Source organism: Lottia gigantea, assembly GCF_000327385.1.
Source record: "Lottia gigantea unplaced genomic scaffold LOTGIsca_22, whole genome shotgun sequence".
Lineage (NCBI taxonomy): Eukaryota > Metazoa > Mollusca > Gastropoda > Lottiidae > Lottia > Lottia gigantea.
This window is the reverse complement of record NW_008708555.1, coordinates 534,989-553,161: the sequence shown is the minus strand read 5'-3', so window position 1 is coordinate 553,161 and position 18,173 is coordinate 534,989. Positions and strand designations below refer to the sequence as shown.

At 35.8% G+C, this 18,173-nt stretch overlaps 2 protein-coding genes across 2 annotated transcripts in view; both read left to right on the top strand.

Annotated features, from left to right (window-relative positions):
* Nucleotides 1-5,235: 5,235 nt before the first annotated feature.
* Nucleotides 5,236-8,371, top strand: LOTGIDRAFT_231786 (hypothetical protein; the record flags this gene model as incomplete). Its single annotated transcript, XM_009054542.1, has 1 exon — nt 5,236-8,371. One exon carries the CDS (start codon nt 5,236-5,238, stop codon nt 7,102-7,104), a length of 1,869 nt encoding a protein of 622 aa, XP_009052790.1. The 3' UTR covers nt 7,105-8,371.
* A 6,986-nt stretch (nt 8,372-15,357) lies between these two features.
* Nucleotides 15,358-18,173, top strand: part of LOTGIDRAFT_115956 (hypothetical protein) — a gene marked incomplete at both ends in the record, with an annotated part of 17,325 nt that continues 14,509 nt past the window's right edge. The window contains 3 exons of the mRNA XM_009054541.1: nt 15,358-15,556; nt 15,976-16,066; nt 16,526-16,632. Of these exons, the coding sequence (XP_009052789.1) occupies nt 15,358-15,556; nt 15,976-16,066; nt 16,526-16,632 (397 nt within the window). The remainder of the gene's footprint in view (nt 15,557-15,975; nt 16,067-16,525; nt 16,633-18,173) is intronic.

Below are 18,173 nucleotides of genomic sequence, written 5' to 3'. Positions count from 1 at the left end.
AGACAAACTAAGTGATTTTGAAATGTTGATATCAAAGATTTGAAGTGGCATAATGTGCAGATTTATAGACAATATTTTTCAATATAATTGTTTAAAAGCATGGTTTGGTTGGAGATAAAAACCAATACATTAATTTAAGTTATACAGTCACCTTAAACATTATCAAATATCAAATTAAAATAAGTCTAAACCTACACATTAAATCATTAATTTAGTTTACAAGAGTTCAACACAAACATGATCAAATAACAAATTAAAGGGACAGGTTTAACCATCACCAATAGTGTCTATTGCTCACCATTGATATTTGAACCTTCAAGTCCATGTTCGGCCACAATTAGCCGCGTCAGAGAATTAAAGTGACGACTCGTCGTTTCCTATGATTCTTGTCATATATAGAAAAGACATAAATAGAAAGTGAAATGCCCAGTTTGAGATATTTTTGAAGGAATTATGCGATTTCTGAAGACTTATTACATACGTTGTGTATTCAAGATTCAAATCCAACCCCAAAAATGGTGAACCTTTTCCTTTAATACAAATCTAAACCTACACATTAAGTCATTAATTCAACAAGAGAAGCACAAACATAACCAAATAACTAGTGAATATATCCATTATCACAAATATGAAATGTAAATGAAGAGATTTAAGATAAAATGAGTTCTGTTATAATAGAGATAAAAAATGGAAAAAAATGAAGTGGAAAGATTAAAAAAAAATTTATAGCATCAATTTGCACCATTCAAATTTTCAATCAAACGTCAGTGGTTCTCACTAAAACTATATATATAATCTTTTATTTCCTCCAAATTTGAAGATATCGATACATAATATTGTAAACATGGAAAAGACATAAATAAATATTTGAATAATATTAATAAATAATGAATTAACACGTATAATAATTCATTGTGTAAAAAGAAAAAAAAAAAAAGATATAACATATATATATATATATATAATTTAGTCTACAGATAAACAAAACAAGTATTAATAGGGACTAGAATTTCGGAACTAGCCGAATTTTACTCATAGTTACAAGAATGAATTTCAATGCACATTTCCTAAATAACAGTAGAGATTGATCACAAAGCACTTAACCACTTAGTTTTAGTGGAAATGCAGGAACCACAGACGTCTGATTGAAAATTGGTGGGTGCAAAATATCGGAAAAGGGAAATATGATTTTACAGTAGCCATAATCAATCATTGGTATCTAGGGCGGCCATTGTCTGACAATAATTTTGCATGCAGCTGGAAGAAAATCTTCTTTAATTGTTAGGTGCACTGATCTGTATAGTAGGTCCTCAGATGTTAGTTATCTCCTTTAAGACTCAGGCATAGCGAGAATGGCTGACTTATCTACGATTGCTTTATCAATAATTATAGCCATATACTAAGATGTCTCATAATTCTCATAGTTAAGGAATTCTGAATTTAGCCTTTGGGTACCAATTTATAACAGTACTTAATATACAGTTAACTTAAGTTAGATTAACAATATTTATTGCATATCTTAATTGATACTTAATATATTAGAAGAGAATTCATGTCCTGTTTTTAATATTTCTATATCACTCTGCAATTAGTTTTAACAGTGAAAATATTTTGTTATTGCCAGATTGATACACATACAGGCCATTTAATTTAAACAGTATTATATCTCTTAAATAGGGTGTCAGACACAAGCCAAGGCTTATACTAATCCACCGCCAATGCCACTTCAACTTATTCCAATTTTGGACTGTATGTACATCTTTTAATATTTGTTTGATATTTTTGCCTGGTAAAATAAATCTTGTTAACTTTATGTACATTTGATATTTGCCAAAATTTGTCTTTTGTCTTTGTTTCTTGATAGAAAGTTGTTTGTTTTTAAACATTTTAGTTTATTTTCTTGTATAATTTATTCATATGTGCCTTGCTAAGATTATTTTGTACATAAATATTCCCCATTACTCAAAATATATCAATAGGGCTAAGTATTGATTACCAAATCTCGATTGCTGATCAATAATCAAATTGTAATCACTATGAGTTAAGTATTTATCAATACTAATGAAAAATATCAAAATTGTAATTCCATGGGTTATTTTTGTGTCACAGAAGTATTATTATTGCTTTGACTAGTTATTATAGTTTTTGTGGGTAAGTGATATGCTTAAGGGAATCTGTGCAGGTACAGAGGAGAAATGTCTTCAGTTACCTATAGATTAACCTGACAAATTTGGCCCTACCAGTCGGTACAGAAGCCATGTCATCATAGTTAGGAATTTTAGGTAGTAAAATTGCATTAAATAATTTTACGAAAGGACGACAGTTTCGATTAGGACATAACGTTGGTATTCCAAAACAAGATCCAAAACAACATATTGGCAGAACATTAATAACACTAATAAAACTTTTCACATGAGGAGGTATATCTATCTTAAATGAATAAGTAGGGGCTTATTTCATAATGAAAAGTGTTAACAGAGTTTATAAGAGTAAGCATACCCTGCCTGGTGCCACACCCATCATCAGAGGAACTGTTAGGGCCAGATATATCATGCAATCTCTTGATATATCACATGTCCTGTAGTACAAAACTACAATTTGCTACAAAAATTTTCAAAAGCAAATTTTTGACAGAAGTTTAACAGTACGATTTTGATTTTAATTTAAACTTTCATTCTTTTTGTGTTATTCATTTATAATTAAATATCTTGAATTAAGTTCTGTATTATTCAGCATTGAAATATAATAACCATTCATATTGTTTTAAAAATATTGATTAAAATATAGCCCTCATTTCATGAAAAAATAACTTATTTAAGCAGAATATTTAAGATGCATAGTAGTAGATGCAGTGATTTGATTGGATTGTACGCTTGCAAATGCAGCCAATCAGGGGCATCAACAGAGAACACAAAGCAATATTGTTTACAGCCTTTCTGTCAAAGGCTCTAATTGGCTGTATACACTGGCCTACAATCCAATCAAATTGCTGGATTGTTATACTAAAGTAGTGGCTATTGCAGTCAAGGTTTAAGAGGAAGTTCATAATAGAATGACATTGTGAAGATGAGTTGAGCAGAGCCCAGCTTTGGCCCCCTCACTTTCAAAATTTTTATCAATTTACATAGTGAACGCATAGACTGTGGCCCCCTGCTCGGGCCCCTAAAGTAATGTTTCCTAGAAACGCCACTGTTGAGCAAGGATATTCATGCAAAAATTGATTAAAAGATGCCTATATGAGCACCAAGCAGTCGCATTGATAGTCCAGGGACTCATGGGGGGCAAGTCAAAATTTCTTGCCCTGTCTGGAGACCAACCCCAACCCAACTGTTAGTGCATCTCCCCCTGTTTTATTCACGGCTGATGTAATGAATATAAAGAATGACAAGGAGCTTTGATAGAGTTGATTGCCAATGATGCTTGCAACTGGTCAAAGTGCACTTTAAGAACTGTTAAATAAGTATACTGTGGTCGAAGGGGAACAAATCTAGTTAATTGTGGTCTGAAAATTATACGCTCGATTTTCGTGAACACCCTCACTCTCTCAGTTCATTTTTTGATTATGCCCTTATGTGCTCAAATATAAAGGTGATCGTTATCATTAATAATAAGAGGTTATATTAAAGAAACCCAAGAGATAGACTCGTTTATTAGTGGCCCAGCTTTTTTGCCATGCCTCTCTTTCCCTCCATAGGCTTACATATACTGATATATTGACAGAAAGGCCTGTACCCCCGCCTGGAAAACTTCGTGGCCCTGCTCGACCCCCTCACCCGCTCGATGTTTCCTAAGAAACGCCACTGCGTAGCCTGCGTGGTCTACGTGCCGATTATGTAAATTGATGCGGGGTTGTCCGACAGTCTCCAATATAATATCCTGGATATGAAACCAAGACTGGCAAGATCAGAGCATACGTCGCAATAGCTAAAAATTACAGTTAATGGGAAGCAACTCTATTTAACGAGGGCTTGATGTTCAAGTCTATTCGTACTTTTCCTCCTCCTAAATAAGAGAGTTACAAAAATTAAAATTATTGCAGGTTTTTGTGTTTTTTCTGTATTTTTAAAGACTAATTAAATACCATAAGATTTTTATTTGTCTCGACCATGCAAAAAATGCGAGTTCCAGTCGATCGGCTTTAAATTGGAATCAAAATAGGTGAGTAAAACATTTGTTTGGAGGGCGGATCGAAAGTCTAAGCCGCAGTCCACAACAATTGCAATGACTGAATTGTGCCTTATGACCATGACAAGTGCCAGTGGTGACCTAGTGATGTCAGGGAGGTTCCATAAGAAGGTCAAGACATTTTGGGTCATTTTCAAGAATTTATTATCAGATTTGAAGGAAAGATGGAGAGAGAGTCAAACTCAAAGCCACATTGACACCGACTTGGACACAATGACAAAGTAAAATGTGCGTATGAGGGTAAAATGACTGTTGCCCCCCTCTGTTATTGTTTTAATAAGGATAGGATTGACGAACCAAAGTTTTCAGGGTCTTGTTTCTAGAATATTATAGTATACATTTATCTTTTGATGTCCACAACATGTAAGTTGTTATGATATAAAACGATGGAGACAGCCTTCAAAATTAGAGATCTGATCTACTTTCAGTACCAGTAGTAAAAATTGATCTTGTAACACGTCCTTGCCAAAAGTTATTTATTGTATCAGAGCATTACATATAACTTTTCAGAGAAATATGAGATTTTAAATAATTACATATGGTCTGATGGCAGTTCCACTTACCCTCCGTTCTATTAGAAAACAAACTATATTGTACTTGTTTATATCATCTTTGTTATTGTAGACCCTACCAGTACAAGGTAATCACCAGACTTGCAAAAAATATACAGTTTTCCTCCACTGTTTATGAATTTGATTCACTGTAATAATCCATGTTTTCTTCTTCTTTCCAGATTATCAATTTAAAGTTTGAAAGAGGAAATGAAGAGAATGGCTTAGTTTGTTGAGTTTAGATGCATTACATTGCTTTGAAAACTAATGCCAGGAAATTTGTGTAAAGAGGAGGGGGAAAAACACCAAAGAATCCATGATACAATATATCAAATATAAACCTTTGAAATCAGTCTGTTAATGCATAAACAGCCACTCAATAAGAATCCAGCAAATCTCAAAATTGTGAAAGCTAATCTTGTGAAAATGAGATGAAATAAAATGTGAATATGCTTCAGTGTAAAGATGTGATATAAACCTACTTAATAAATTCATCAAAATGGCTGGAAGAGGAAATCCAATGCCCCACATGAATGGGGCCAACCGTTTTTTGAGGAATCCAGACTTTAGGTACCACTCAATTGACCCCCATCAATCAAAGGGCATGGTTTCCTTGTATGATTCTACTTACGATAAAAGAGACTTTAGGGACAGTTCCCCATTTGGACCTCATAATGTTAGAGATCATTCTCCGTTTGGGCAGAATATGTCTCGAGAGACTTCCCCATATGGACTAGTTAATTCCAGAGAGGCTCCTCCTTTTGAGTTAGTTGGTTCTCGAGAGCCTTCACCATTTAGATCCAATATGAGGAGAGACCCATCTCCATTTTGTGGTGCGAACATGACCCGTGAAACGTCTCCCTATGGCCCAAGAGAAGCGCAAGATGCAGGCCCATATTACAATAATATAAGTGGACATGGCAGAGGCAGATTCCAAGTCAGGGATAATCGCGACAACCCACCCTTCAGACCAGAAACAAATCGTGATGGTCATTTTTTCCGACAGGACCAACCTCCCTTCAGACCTCATGAACAATTTAGTGATGGTGATGGTCGGGATAGGAGAATAGCCGTCGTCAACACAACACAAAAACCTAACGAACCCTCAGACAAACGTATTGCTGTGCAGAGTCCCCAAGAGGAATGTGGAAGACAGGCTCCCCCAAATGAAAATCCTGGGCGCCAAACAAGAAGCTCTTCTTATTCTTCCAATGAAGGGAAGGGAAATAACTCTAGAGATACTCCTAATAATTCATCCATTTCAAAACGACTAGGTCCTTCTTCTGGAAAACCTGCGTCTAATTCGGGAGATGCTGGTGTAAAGGACCTAGAACTAAAACAAAAGGACAAAAACCGATCTGAAAAAGAAAAGAGAAAAGAGCTAGAACGTATTCGGAGACTTCATCGGAAAAAGAAAGAAGAATCAACCAAAGACAGAGATTCTAAAAGTCAGAAATCTGAATCTCCGAAAACGAAGGCCGAGGACAGCGATACAGAGTTGGAAGATGAACGAGCTAGCCCTGTCAATAACAGAAGACACAAAGAAAGACCACATAAAAGAAGTCGTTCACGGTCAAGTCATGGAAGCCATCGTCGACGATCGTTGTCTATTTCAAGTCAGAAATCTTCACGAAAAGAGGAATCTTTTGAAGCTAGTCCATCGAAAATTCCTAAACAGTCTCTGAGTAAAAAATCACCAAACTCTGAAAATAAAAGGAGAGATTGTGAGTCACCCCGAAGTGAAAAATTTTCGCCCAAAAGTGTGTCCCCAACGAAAAGACTTGCTCCAAAATTGGCAGACGATAATAGTCCTTATAATACTGTGGAGGAAGGGGAATTAAAATCGTCTGAGTCCAGTCAATGTGATGATACTGATATCCCAAGGCATAAAATTGATTTCGATCAAAAACCAGTAAAAAGCACTGAAACTTACGAGGATTTGAAATTAAAAAACACTGAATTAGAACTGGAAGTGAAAGCGCTGAAAAATGAATTATTGAATGAGAAAAAAGCTGTGGAAAGACTGTTTAAAGATAATGACACAAAAATTGAAAACCAACAGGAATATTACCATGACGATCTGGAAGTACTGCGGAAAGAAGTGGCATACTTTAAAAAGGAAAATGATCGCGAGAGAGACCTGACAGACATGGCTAAATCGAAAGAACGAGACTTGTTAAACAAAGTGCGTAGACTCGAGGACAGTTTGTTGCATTCTGGGAAAGAGAATTTAGATTTGAAAGAAAAACTGAAACGATTAACTGAAGAAAATGATAGTTTTCGTTATGGAAATTATTCACGTTATCCACCAGTAGCTCACCCTGTTCAGACTTTTAGATACCAACAACCTCATCCACCGCCCTGGTGAATTTTGTCTCTGTTAGTCACGAAATCCCACATTATTTTAAGATCTGGTCAGAACTTGCTGAACGTTACCATGCCTTTGATAGATATTTTACTAGTTGTTGGCTGTGGTACGATCAGAAACGAAAGGCATGTTTTAATTAGGACTATGTTTTGGGCTTCTAAACATATTGATTTCTCTCAATGTCCTTTACGAAAGACCACTGTATATCTTGAGCAGGAATCTCAATTCATATAGGTACGGTACTATAAAATTAATTGTGCCTTTTGTATTTTGCCATTACCACAGCTTCTAACAATCCAAATATCTGTAAGTAAGTAGGCTGAGAAAGTGTCAGTGAGTTTCTGATAAATCAATGATCACACCTTAAACATGGTATAATAATTGTTCTCATTTTTTACCATATTGGTGTAAGAGGGAGACACTTCTTTTGGGAATATAATCTGGTTGAAAAGTGTCATTTCTAAGTAATGTGTCACTCATTTCCTCATAATCTTGAAACAATTTTAACAATCTTGAAAGTTAAGACCCAAAGACATGCTCACGCTAACATTGATTCGAGAATAGGCGACTAGGGTTATGCTTCGAAACAGGGGGATATTAAAATGGAGGATTGAGTGTGCAGAGGAAAGTTGGTGGGTGGCACACATATTCACATAAAAATGAAAAAAATCTGTATTAAACCATTGCCAGATTGACACCTACTTAGTAAACTGTGATTCTAGCCAGTGGCTCAACTACCATGGGAATTGGTTGAACCAACTCTATGGAGAACCCACCCAATAACTTCTGGAGCACAATCCCCAGGTATCTTGAATGTAGGCCATATTAACAGAATTATCCAGTTGTGATTACAATTTAAAACCACAATTTTTTACTATGATAATAGGTTACAAACTTCGTGTATATGTAATTCATATTGGCCAAAAAATACCTAAAATGAAGGAAACCAAATATATATAGTGATGAGCAGTTCGTTATTTTATTTCTGTTCAGTCTGAATTTTGATTGACAGTTATCCATTCTTAGTTTTTGATCAGTTTTTGTACATTTTATATGTGGATAAGATATTACATTACCATTAATCTCATTTCTGATTGGTTCACGATTTTTAGGCCTATTTTATGATCATATTTGTTAAATGGTTTTAATTTCAATTATTGTTACTTAAAATAGAAGATAATGAAACTGACTTAAATCATGTGTTTCTGTACCACCACATTTTGCATCTTTTAAGATTTCCATACAAGCCAATCATCTCACTTCTTCTGTATGGTTTGTTTTATAAATATGAACAAATATGTATAAAAATCACTATCCCATAAAGAGTGTCCATGATACGTCCCAATCAAGTAGGCCTACTTGCCAGATTTAAATGACTGGTTGATTGAAAACTATCTTCGCGAAAATCTGCTAGCAAGGTGGGAACCATAATTTTGTATTTATAACTCTATGGCAAAACATAATAATGTCGAACGACAATCCTTTTGAATCGTTTGTGACTTTTCATCCAGTATTTTCGCGCCAAATCATGTTGCGACGAATCTAATTGGTCGACAGTTTAATCAACGACCAATCAAAATAGCAGATACGAAAATCTGTCTATCTAAAGGAAATATATTTGCCATCCTTTATGAGTAAAGCATTTAAGACTAGTGATCTTTAATATATCACTGCGTCGGAAAATCGCAGAATAATAACGGCGGAGAAAGTGACAAAGAATCAACTTGTTCAATAATTTCAACAAGCAGCGAAGCAACAGATGGCGTTTAATATCTTCATTAATTGAAGAGTTCCATGACAAGGGGAGAGAACCTTGACATTTCTGAATTGATTTTATTATTGAAGTGAAGTGTTGGGGAATATTTTAATCTTTAATGAACCTTTCTACTTTCTGGTCAAAATATTATTTTCTATTTAATTATACCGTTTGATTTATATCTTGCAATCCAAAAGGGTTTTATCGCTCGAAAGCTGCATTAGATTCAGTGACTTGTAACAGCTGTTCGAAATTTTTGGGAGAACTGAAAAAATAAACGTCTGTGTCTGTGGCTCTTTGATGTCAAGCGTTGGGGTTAGTCTATTGCAAAGGCCTGTAACTCTTTTATTTCGATCAGGGCCATAACTACATCAAGGCATATGCCTCATGCAGAATTTAACAAACAATAAATTTTGTTTCATAAATTAAAAATATAAATATGATATCCGCTAATTATATCGCCTATTTGATGTCTACGTTAAGGTGGGTACTGGTTGAAGTCTGCCGGAAGCGTTGCGATGAAAGGCATAACTGTCTTAAAAGACAACAGTATTTTTGCCGAATGCAAAAAAAGACCCTAGTTAGGTACTCTCATTTAGTCGCTTATTTAGTCACATTATTAACACAGAAAAATATACAAAAGCCCAAAAAAACATGACATGGTAGCTTTGAGAAACTATGATAATACCGTCCAAGGACGACGTATTGCAAAACCGGTATCATTGTGTTGAGTGAAGTGGGGCTACAAGGTGCATTTGCCCCCAGTCTCGGGAGGCTGGTGCCGCCACTGGTAAGTGTATTGATGCAAGCAATCATCATATATGGTTTTACGACAGTCGCATCTGATCTGAGTTGAATTTTTGCGTCGAATTGAGTGGGTGGCTTTGCTCAGCCCCCTCACCGAAAGATTCCTAGAAACGCCACTCTTGGTAGGGGCTTGGTCAGTGCTGGGGAAAGCAGGTATCACTGGACTTGAGCTAATTGATTCTAGATCAATAAGAGAGAGGGAGAGAGAGAGATGATAGGAAAAGTACCAAGTGTCAGTTTCAATATTCTACAAGTGTAGGAGAAAAACCAATAACTTCCATTTGTCAAGCTTGTAGGGTATTATCTGTTGGATTACCATTGATGTCGGACGAACAAAACTCGGGTAAGATTTCATGATTGTTTTTAAAGTCTTGTTTTTGGACTTGTTTCATTTTTAAAACTTGAAAGTTTTCATGATTGTTTTTGACTGTGTTACTTTTGGATTGTTTCATTTTTAAGTTTGGAAGTTTGTCATGAAAGCTTTCGATATGATTTTGAATATTTTTGGCGTTTAAAAATTTACGGCTAAATTATTTTAGTAAAAACTTCCAGAAAACTACCCGAAAAAATGCTATAACTATTGATATCAACACTACTTTTTAAGATGACCAAAATATTACATTTTTTACTCGACCAAAATGAAACTTAGTAAATATCCATAAAATTGCAGGTAATTATTGAAAAACGCTTCATATTTAAAATATAGTTATGACACCAGGTAAGTCCACTGATGAATATATACATGCGCTCTCATTGACCAAGTTTGAGACTTTCAATTTCGTGTCCGTTCTAAGAGGCAGTATTACTTTAAATCACTAGTTTCGTTTAATCAAACGTTCAAAATGAGATAACTGTTAACTTGATGTGCAACGTCTAACTTACTAGAAGGGCGGTAGGTCGGTCCATGACAAGTTAACGTCCAATTTACTATAGATGGGCGGTAGGTCAATACATGACAAGTTAACTTCCAACTTACTAGATTGACGGTAGGTCGGTTGATGACAAGTTAACGCCCAACTTACTAGATTGACGGTAGGTCGGTTGATGAAAAGTTAACGTACAACTTACTAGAAGGACGGTAGGTCGGTTGATGACAAGTTAACGTCCAAAATACTAGATGGACAGTAGGTCGGTTGATGACAAGTTAACATCCAACTTACTAGATGGACGGTAGGTCGGTTCATGACAAGTTAACGTCCAAAATACTAGATGGGCGGTAGCTAGGTCGGTTGATGACAAGTTTACGCCCAACTTACTAGATTGACGGTAGGTCGGTTGATGACAAGTTAACATCCAACTTACTAGATGGACAGTAGGTCGGTTGATGACAAGTTAACGTCCAACTTACTAGTACTAGATGGGCGGTAGGTCGGTTCATGACAAGTTAACGTCCAAAATACTAGATGGGCGGTAGCTAGGTCGGTTGATGACAAGTTAACGCCCGACTTACTAGATTGACGGTAGGTCGGTTGATGACAAGTTAACGTCCCACTTACTAGTACTAGATTGACGATAGGTCGGTTGATGACAAGTTAAAATCCAACTTACTAGATTGACGGTAGGTCGGTTGATGACAAGTTAACGTCCAACTTACTAGATTGACAGTAGGTCGGTTGATGACAAGTTAAAATCCAACTTACTTGATTGGTGGTAGGTCAGTTGATTACAAGTTAACGTCCAACTTTTCTAGATTTCATAAACAATGAAATATGTATAGGCCTTTTGTATTCTACTTTCACTTCCAAAATCGCGTTAGAAGTATTCGCCGGCTTTCTACGAAAATTTCAACCCCCAGCACCATGACCTTTAAATTGTTTAAAGTGATTTTCTACGAGGTACCCTTATATCTTATATCTTATTTGGGGAAATTTTTCAAATTTTATTTAGACTGCTCAAGCTAGAGATTCTGAACTATGTCAAAGTTTGATCAACCGAACGTACCACGTGTGAAAATTGATGACAATATTTCAAATCGAGCGTTAATAACACTTCATCACTTTCATTTCACACACCATATGTCTCGGCAACTCTCACGAGATTTCAAATCTAACTTATTTCACACCCAAACAGACAAGTATCACGTGACCATAAATATTAGTTTTATTAGTGAAATGTCCCGGAAGAATTCTGATCACTTCTGCATCTTGAGTTACCGTGGAAACGTATTTATAATATTTTCCATAATTCACTCGTGTCATGCGTCAGGATCTATTCAGTAGGCCTACGGTTCTTTTTTTTTAAATTTCTATTTCATCTCTTACTTGAGGATCATTCGAAAAGTTCGCAGTTTGGAATAGAAAAAGCGATAGTATCTTCATAATCTTATCGTAGAGCAATTAGGCAGTTAATGCGAGTACCTTTACTAATAGTCGAAATCATGCCACATTCAACCCTTAACAACTCGAAAACCGTCACTAAATTCAATTGAGCAATGTCGACGAATAACTGTGACCTATTTGCCATCACACTTCTGTAACCAATTTACCTTCTGACCTTGTTACTGTGACCAATTGCCTTGTGACCATGTTACTGTGACCAATTGCCTTGTGACCATGTTACTGTGACCAATTGCCTTGTGACCATGTTACTGTGACCAATTGCCTTGTGACCATGTTACTGTGACCAATTGCCTTGTGACCATGTTACTGTGACCAATTGCCTTGTGACCATGTTACTGTGACCAATTGCCTTGTGACCATGTTACTGTGACCAATTGCCTTGTGACCATGTTACTGTGACCAATTGCCTTGTGACCATGTTACTGTGACCAATTTACCTCCTGACTATAATTACTATGACCAAATTACCTTGTGACCATTTTACCTTGTGACCATTTTACTGTTAACAATTTGCCTTGTGACTTCAATTGCTGTTACCAATTTACCCTACGTCCATGTTTCAATATTCGTCTACTCTTACAATGTTTAAATAACCGCTGTAACCAAATTACTGTGATCAATGTACTATGTGACCACTATCCGGTAGGATATTTCTGGTGACCAAATTGCCTTAAGACCATTTTACACTGACCATAATTCATCGTGTCACTGATTTGTATGTGACCAATTTACTGTGACCTTGTGACTAAATTACGGTGACCAACTTTCCTTTTGACTAAGGTACCTTCCACTACCCTCGTACAGTTTTATTCTTTATTTTAGCCATTCAGTTTTATATAAATGAGGAATTATGAGAACAGCTGTAGAGGAATTAGGAGTTATTGTAAATTATGTAATTAATAATGCATGGATATGAAATTGAACGAGAAAAAAATTTGCACCTATACAGACATCTTCACAATATCAAGCTATTACGAACTTCATCTTCACAATGTCAAGCTATTACGAACTTCATCTTCACAATGTCAAGCTATTACGAACTTCATCTTCACAATGTCAAGCTATTACGAACTTCATCTTCACAATGTCAATTTCATCTTCACAATGTAAAGCTATTACGAACTTCATCTTCACAGTGTCAAGCTATTACGAACTTCATCATCACAATGTCAAGCTATTACGAACTTTTTCACAATGTCAAGCTATTACTAACTTCATCTTCACAATGTCAAGCTGATACGAATTTTGCAAGGAATTTTGTATAGGAAACGCAAGAAATCGTGTAGTGCTGTCATTGTCGACTTTTTCTCGTGTTTTCGTCACGTATTCCGGCGACCAATTAGTGCATCTCTAGTTGCCGATAGTCGTTGACTATGTTACATCGTGTGGGTGTAAAGAAATTAAACAGTTTCAATCGTCTACAACTTTGGTGAAAGAGGTGGTAAAAAATACGTAATTGAAATCACGAAAGCACAGGACGGGGTGAAAAGTCAGCAACAACAATTACTCTTATGTGCAGAAAAGTGGCAAATTAGGATTTATATATGTTCTAGAATCTAGAGTCTAGACCTTAGTAGGTTCTTAATAATGGAAAACAACAAGGAAAATCCTGAAAAAATGAAACGGCTGTCTTTATAGTCTATATCGCATTGGGTTCATAACAATGGAAAATCTTGAAAAATAAAACGAATATTTAAAAATTCGACAACGTATTTGGTTCATAACAAAAGAAAGCGTTAAGAAAAACCTTGACGTAGTTGGGACTTGAGAAAATTGTCTTATTGGCTAGATGAAAGATGAAAAGCGACAGTTCCAATATGAAAACAGTCTAGCACTGATTCCAGTGTGAGAATTCCGACACATGTTTAAACAATTCACCCGATTTTAATCAAAATTCAGTCAATACCAGCTCCATACTGTCGAGTTTTATCATTAAAGCTCCATTATATCAGATTACACGGAATGAAAACTGATTTGCACTCAAATAATCACCTAAAAGATATATATATATATTGTAATCTAACACGTTATCTTCCGTCGCCCATTCCTGTAATTATGATTATGATCACGATTATGTTTCTGACCGAAACCCAAAAGAGGTTTTCATATTGCTCTACTTTGGGTTTCACTATCTCACAATTGGTCAATGTTATCATTAAAAAAGAAAACGAAATTGTTGAAACATGCCAGTTGATATTTATACGCTCATATCGCTTTATAACAACTACATCAAGGCATAACATGCAGAATTTGACAAACAATAAATTTTGTTCAAAGATTGAAAATATGAATATGATATCCGCTAGATATATCGCCTATTAGACATAACTGACTTTAAAGACAACAGGGGTCTTGACTCATAGAAAAAAGACCCTAGTTACAGCTCTGTACAGTTTTCAACAGCTGTTGATAATATTGGGTATTAATAATTATGAAGAAGAATGAAGTTCGTATTTAAGCGAATATTAACCCCGGGATAATAACTCTTGTGAAACGCTTTAAAAGAATTGTAAAGAAGTTTCTGAATTCTTTTATGTGTATAAGGGACACTGATGACATCTACTTACACCATTCCAATTTTCAGACATCTGTGGTTCCTGCAATTCTACTAAAACTAAGTGTTTGATGACTCACTAATCGCAAAACATTCTTGTATCTTACTCGATTAGTGGCGTCATCAAACACTTAGTTTTAGTGGAATTGCAGGAACCACCGACAAAAATCCAATCAATACTATTCAGCCTTTTCTTTTCAGACACTCAAGAAATGGCGTTCGATTGCGGAATGTTCCAAAAATTGAAAAAACGAAATATACAGGAACCACGTGACCTCTCGAGCAAATTGACCAATAGCCATGAGGGTAAGACACCACGTGAGAGGAGGAATATATTCTATTGTAAAAGCCCGGATTGGAGTGAATTCGAAGGATCTTTTTCTAAAGGTATGTAGTTCCGGGAATTTCCACATCAAAAATTTTGTAAAAGTCGTTTATAGACCAATATGCCATGAAAAGTGTATACTACGTTTCGGGGAAGGGACAAGGTCACAAGGGAGGGTTTGATACTCCCAAACGAACAGACCTAGGGTGGAACATAGGCTTCATTGAAAAATATTGATATTAGCTTTCTAATAGGAGCGATCTTTGTTAATCCTTGTGTATTTCGTCGTTGGCTATGGTACTATAACTGACAAAAGACCATTGACCGAGACTAAAAAAGACCTGTAGCTAAAAGTCAAAGTCTGGTCAAACGTCCCACATTCAAAAAGGGCCTAAATCTTTTTTTTTTTTCAAGAATTATTTCATTTGTTACAGAATTACTGGATTCCAAAAATTCTGACAAACTTCGAGGATTTCTGATCGAAATGACCCACATTCTCACAGATTACATTCTAAAAGAAAATGATCGCGCATCCAAAGTACTAGACTTCCACCATCCTCACCAGCTCAGAGAAATGATGGACCATTGTCTCGATATCGACGAGAATCCACGAGATTTGGAGCAGATACTCAGTGATTGTAAAGAAACTCTGAAATACTGCGTCAAGACAGGTTGGTCGTATTTTAATTACACTTGTAATATCGCAGAAAATGTTCAAAATGTCAAGCTAATACGAACTTGACTTAAATATCCACCTTTCTTGTATATCACAATGTAATTTGATTGGATGGTACGCTAGTGAATACAGCCAATCAGAGTCCTCGTCAGAAAGACTGTAAACATTATAACTTATTGCTAACAGACTTCCTGTCGAAGACTTTGATTGGCTGTATTCATTTGCATACAATCCAATCCCATCACTGCATTTACAAATTTCTGTGACGCAAGAAAGGTGCCTATCGCAGTCAAGGTATAAGACAAAGTTCTTACTAGCAAATGGATGGATAACATGGAGAAAATCAGATAATATCGTTATTGTAATATTTGTCACTTTTGACATTTGTTAATGATTTTTTTCTAATTTTTGCAGGCCACCCGAGATTTTTCAACCAATTGTCTACTGGTTTAGATATTATAGGGGTAACTGGGGAATGGTTGACGGCTGTTTCAAATACAAATATGTAAGTATGCACCATCTTCTCTTCAACAACCGACACTATTGCCGCTTCCGCCCATTTATTGATAAGGGCATGGCTTTAACGACAATTTCATATAAACATGAATCCTGATTTATTTTTGTATAAACAATATTTTAGAATCCAGAATTTTACTCAAACTTGATCGGAGAAAACCGACTTGTGTAATCTCTCTCCTATCTACCTATCATCCTGTTTTAAGTCTATTAGGGCGTTATATATAAACTTACGTCATTTGACCACAAATAATGATGCTGGTGGGTTCTAATTTTACGTCATTTGATGACAATTATTGGTGGTAGGTTCTAATCTCTGTCGCCGTGTGAAATTCATTTCTGCTATGCTTATTCGGGTAGGCTCAGCTGGAAATCGATAGAAGCTGTCACTTTCACTTTGTGATACAACATGTGATATTATCATGTCCTTATTTGGTTATCCTTGTAGGTTTACGTATGAAGTAGCGCCTGTATTTACATTGATGGAAGAGGTGATTTTAAGACGAATGAGAGATCTGATTGGATGGCAGGATGGTGACGGAATCATGGCACCAGGTAATGTTTTATTTACAGATCTACCTCTACGCCCTGTCAACGGTGAGTTTTGACCGCCCACTCTTTGTATATTTACCTTTATTCCCTGAGGGACCGTTTCACGAAACTTAAAAATGAAATACGGAAATTCAGCAGTTTGATTGGTTAAAAAGGTTGAATTTTAGTGACTGACCAATCAGATGACAAGAATACTTAAGTTCGGATTTTGTGAGACTGGCCCTATAATTTCAAAATATTATCTCATACCGACCAATCTTTCAGGTCCATATATAGTCATAAAGCTGGTTAATTTTACATGTGAAAAAAAACCACTGTCTCACACAAAATTTCTCCCACGTGAAAATTTATTGACATGATGAAATTCTTACCAGTCAATTACGGTAATTGGTAAAAATGTCATTGATAAACCATAGTCATATGTGTCTAGGGTAGGCTATAGTTACAGAATAACATGTTTATGCAATTCATTTATTGCCAATGTCGTTTTGAACCAAGAAATCAGGAACCACTGGAATCTAAATGTGCTGGTTGCTAGACATCACTAACCCTTAGCTATATATGATGTGATATACCACTCGGCAATCCTCGACAGTTTCCATAAAGCTGAATCTGCCCCGAAAATGATTCTTTACTTTTCACAATTGGTTGATATAGTAATATTACGACCTGAATGTAGTCCCTAGCTAATTTATGCATTTAATTGTGACTATTGGTTTACCAATGATGCTATTTATTAACATTGTGGATCCATATCTTGTATTTATTTATACGAACGCTTGTAGTCCTGAACGACCAGTTTCTGAAGTTTAAACTACCAGATTCACGTGATCATGAAAAATATTGGCTACCATTCATAACCATGATATGTTGCAGAACGCTTTTACGATTGATCGTTTTGTGATATACGGATGTGATATCGTCACTGTTTAGTCATATTTGTCGGGTGTATGTACTGGAAACCAAATTAACTATTTTACATAATAAGAATTCCCCAGTCGTTATAAGAATAACCAATAAAGTGATTAGTTAGGTTCAAGGTCCGATATGAGGAATAATATCAATACCAGGTAAACAACATCTGTTTTACTCCCACCTTGTCCACAATTCCACTCCAGATTCCAGACAATTCCAGGGTTTTATTGTTTGGTGCTATAGTCTGAAACTCTAACTGTTGTGTAAATCTGGTTGCAAGAATGTAATCAGTAGCAGCTTATCTAGCTAATCTAGCTGTCTGTCAGTCGTGTCTCGATTAGATATATTCAACTCTCGTCTCTCGCTTTTCTAAATACCCAACGTCGGCTCATACGGTTTGTTACTCGGGTTATGATGAAAGCAATGTCCTAATATTAACAAAGCGTTTTGAAAGGACCGTGACCCGCAACAACATTACCCTGTAACCATTGGTCCCACATAAGAGACCAGACTTTGACGTATTGTATCTCGGAGTACACTGTAACCTTTGGCCCCAAATAAGACTAGACTTTGACGTACTGTATCTCGGACTACACTGTAACCTTTGGTCCCAAACAAGACCAGACTTA